Here is a 3948-nt window from a genome sequence, read left to right as displayed (position 1 = left end):
TTAGTTAAAATATAAAATACAAAACATAATAAAAAGTTGATTTAAATCTTAATATAGAATTTACAAAAATTTTAGTTTAATAATTTTAACAGGAATGTTAAGGTAATTTGATTTGCTGAAAACATAGAAAAAATACATATAATATATTTAATTTTAAATTTAAATTATTCTACCATATACATAATACATAAAAGTAAAACTAATAATTGAAATATATGAAAGTGAATTGTTTTTTTATGTTATACTATATGAGATTTTATATAATTATAACTCATATTTTGCAAAGTAATTTTATAATATACATAATATATATAAAATTTTTTCAAATTTGACTAAATAAGGCAATATTTATTATGCATTCATTTACAGCTTTGAAATATATGAAATTTAATATACTAAGCATGTTTATTTTATTTTTTTCTTATATTATTATTTATTTCTTCAATAAATGAGTAAGATCTTTGTTTTGTTTCTGAAGCATAATATCTGTCTTTTCTGCTTTATCTGTTATGTTATCAATCAAATCATTTTGTAAATCTATTTCTTCTGATAATCCTATTGCTAAACCTTTCAATCTAGCTAATGAACCACTCATTTCATCTAAATTTTTTTCTAATATTTTATTCACATTATTACTTAAACGATTTGTATTCTCTACATCATCTATACCACGTAATTTTAATGCTGAACTTGTATTAACTATATTAGTCTGTACTTGTTCTAAAGAATTAGATAAAGCAGGAGATGCCATAGATTCTGAACTGGAAGATTCTGATAATATTGTTGATGGTATTGGTGCATCCATTGATTTACCACTGAGATAATTTTTAAGACTTCCAAATACACTTTTTATTCCTTGGATATGTTTCTGACTAAATCTTAATGTACTATTGATATCATCTAATCTTTTTTCTGTTCTTTCCAATTGTTCTCTTTGTCTAATGAGTTCCTGAAATAAAATCATAAATAAATATGAATTAAAAATCATTAAAAAAAATATATTAAAAATATATATTTAAATATATATTTAAATACATGCAAAATATGCATGTAAAATATAAAAAGATATATAATATATAAAAAATTAAATTTTTTAAATATATTCTAATCTAAATAAATATCATAATAAATAATATCATAAATATGTTATATTATATTTTATTTTTAATAAATATAAATAATATAATAAATATCATATAAATAAATATCATAAATATGTTATATTATATTTTATTTTTAATAAAAACAAATATATAAAAACATAGATATAAAATTATATGATATATGTTAAGAAAGACATTTGAAATAATAATACTCATATATTATAGAAATATATACATGTATAAAATATTTATTATAATTATTAGTTATAATTATAATTAAATAATATTAAATTGTAGTTACCTCTGCAGTAGCAGCTCCAATTTGTTCAGAATCTCTTAATAAAGAAATAGATCTTTCTGTTGATTGTATTGTACGTTCTTCTATTTCTTTTTTTCGTTGAAATAATTGTTGACGTTTTTGTTCGAATTCGTTGTCAGAATTACTATAATGATTGTAAGTCATACGAGTAGATCTCGATGGTGCACTTTTTAGAAACGTTTCATCATCGATGTCATCTTCGAGAGAGAAAAATGGATTTTTTGGATCACTTAAGTAATTCTGACTTGCCATTTCGTAGTACAACACACACTAAATGATTTTTTTCTTTTTAAGTTTTAAAGTCTGGTTAGATATTCCGACAAAGTGACATTCGTAGACACGTAAAATCTAAAGATATGTTATACTAGATGGCATTCTATGCGTAAGTGAATATGTAGATGCCATCAGTGATTCTCAAATATTTTATTGATAAGTCATTATTTTTTCAAACTTAAATTGTAAGTTTTATTTGAAATATTAAAAGACTGAAATAAAATATTATTAATACTAGAATATTACTAGAATATTAAAAAACTGAAAGATTAATTTAGAATAATTTTTAATTACTTTTAAATACAAATTAAATACAATTAAAAATAAAATACACAAAACAATAAAAATTGTTAAATATGAATTAATTTTTCAGAAAAAAAATGTTATTTTTTCATATAAATATTATTTTATTTCTGAACTGAATGAGTAATAAAAATAATAATGTATAAAATATGACATATAAACTACTAACATATATATATGATATATAATTGCATATATAGGTTAAACAATTAGTTGAATAAATAATACAAATTAATTATTTGATCAAAGAAATAATATAATTCAATAATTTAATGAGAAAAGTATTATAGATCAACAATTTTATCAGACAAGTATATATATATATATTTTATAGTTTTTAAAAATATGATTTTAAGAAGTAAATGTATAAAATATAAAATTGATAATATTATTTAATTCTATAAATAGAATTGAAATAATTAAAAAATATTTTATTCACGAAAATATAAAGCTTAAAAATATAATGTAAATATAAATATAAAATAATTAAAAAAATTTTAATATGTTTTTTCTCTTCTATTATATTTTTTTTGTAATACAAAATCATAAAATTTATTTAAAAATTATTTTAGATATCACAAAATTTAAAATATGTGAAATTTAAAAAATTTTTCACATATTATCTTTTTTATATTATTTCATTATAAAATCGTAAATTTGAACAGAAATATTTTGATCTCAAAAATTTTTCGAAACTTTATTTAGGAAAATATTCAATAAAAATACACAAAAGTTTTCTATTTCTTGAAAACTTTTATAAAATTTTATATTTATGAAATATTTATTATTTTATTAAATTTCAATCCAATTTGTTCCATATTTTTCTCAATTTTAAAGATATTTATACTTATTTCTTACAATAAAAGCTATTTTTATAATATTATATAAAACAAATATAGATAAAAAATTTAAATAATGAGAGAATAAAAAGAGAGTAAAAATTAAGGAATCAATGTTATTTTCAGAATTCCATAAATGAAACAAATATATACGGACAGGAAATAATAAAAAAAAGATAGAAATAAGATAAAAATTAACTATTAGCACCATTTATTAAGTACCAAAAACATATTAAAAGTAAGATAAAATAGATTAGAATTAAAAAGAATTAAAAATAAGTTCCATCTCTTGAATGTTTTTAAAGAAATATTTTTTGATATTCAAGAGATGGTGCTGATCTTTAATTCTTATACTTTCTTATTCTGTTTTTGAAGAAATATTATTGATATTTAAATGGCATTGACAGTCAATTCTTATGTTATTTCTATCTTTTTATTGTTACGTTTCATTTACAGAATGAAGATGGCGATAGTTTCGCAATTTTTCTCCTATTTTTGTTTTTATTATTTATTTTTGTCTTACTCGTAGCGCATGATCAGAGACAAAATGAAGACTGTCAATTAAATAACTTATTATTTTTCTTTCAAAACTATAACATTTTAATTTGTAATGTAAAAAATACAAATATTATATTTTAAGTTATTAATATATCTTTAATAATAATCTTTAAAAAATAATATACTTTGCTATATTACAACGTGAATATTTTAAATAAATTATGAGTAAAAATCTGATAAAATAAATTATAAGTAATATGCATAATAATATTTTTTCTGATTTTTAAAAAGATATTAAAAAATAATAAAATAAAAATTTATTTTTAATTTTCGTTTAATAAAAATAACTTTTTATAATTAAAAAAATATACGCGATAATTTAAAATCACTATTTCAATTAATTTATTTCGCAATACTTTAGTAATATAAATATAATTATATTATTTAAAATATAGTATTTTATATATGATTACAATTTATTCAAAATATTTATTCCTCAAAAGTTAATGTAACAATTGATAAAATAGTATGTAATTTCAAATAATGCACAAATTACGTAGTAAGTGCTGCCCCCAAGCGATAAAATATTTAAATATAAACTATAACTGTCGTT

General features: G+C 18.1%; 1 protein-coding gene across 1 annotated transcript; it reads right to left on the bottom strand.

Moving 5' to 3' along the window:
* Window positions 1–408: 408 nt before the first annotated feature.
* On the bottom strand, window positions 409–1814 carry LOC102675355 (synaptosomal-associated protein 29). The gene is made up of 2 exons (XM_006610498.2): window positions 1405–1814; window positions 409–949 (listed from the first exon to the last, which is right to left on the bottom strand). The coding sequence occupies exons 1-2, from the start codon at window positions 1672–1674 to the stop codon at window positions 434–436; spliced, it is 786 nt and encodes a 261-aa protein (XP_006610561.1). The 5' UTR covers window positions 1675–1814; the 3' UTR covers window positions 409–433.
* Between the last annotated feature and the right edge of the window lie 2134 nt (window positions 1815–3948).

This window comes from Apis dorsata, unplaced genomic scaffold (genome assembly GCF_000469605.1).
Source record: "Apis dorsata unplaced genomic scaffold, Apis dorsata 1.3 scaffold_74, whole genome shotgun sequence".
Classification (NCBI taxonomy): domain Eukaryota; kingdom Metazoa; phylum Arthropoda; class Insecta; order Hymenoptera; family Apidae; genus Apis; species Apis dorsata.
The sequence above is the reverse complement of the archived record's forward strand: the minus strand, read 5'-3'. Positions and strand labels throughout refer to the sequence as shown.

Coding starts and splice junctions, on each gene's coding strand:
- LOC102675355 (XM_006610498.2), bottom strand. CDS start 1,674: ATGGCAAGTCAGAATTACTTAAGTGATCCAAAAAATCCATTTTTCTCT. Junction 950..1,404: donor TTGGAGCTGCTACTGCAGAG/GTAACTACAATT, acceptor ATTTTATTTCAG/GAACTCATTAGACAAAGAGA.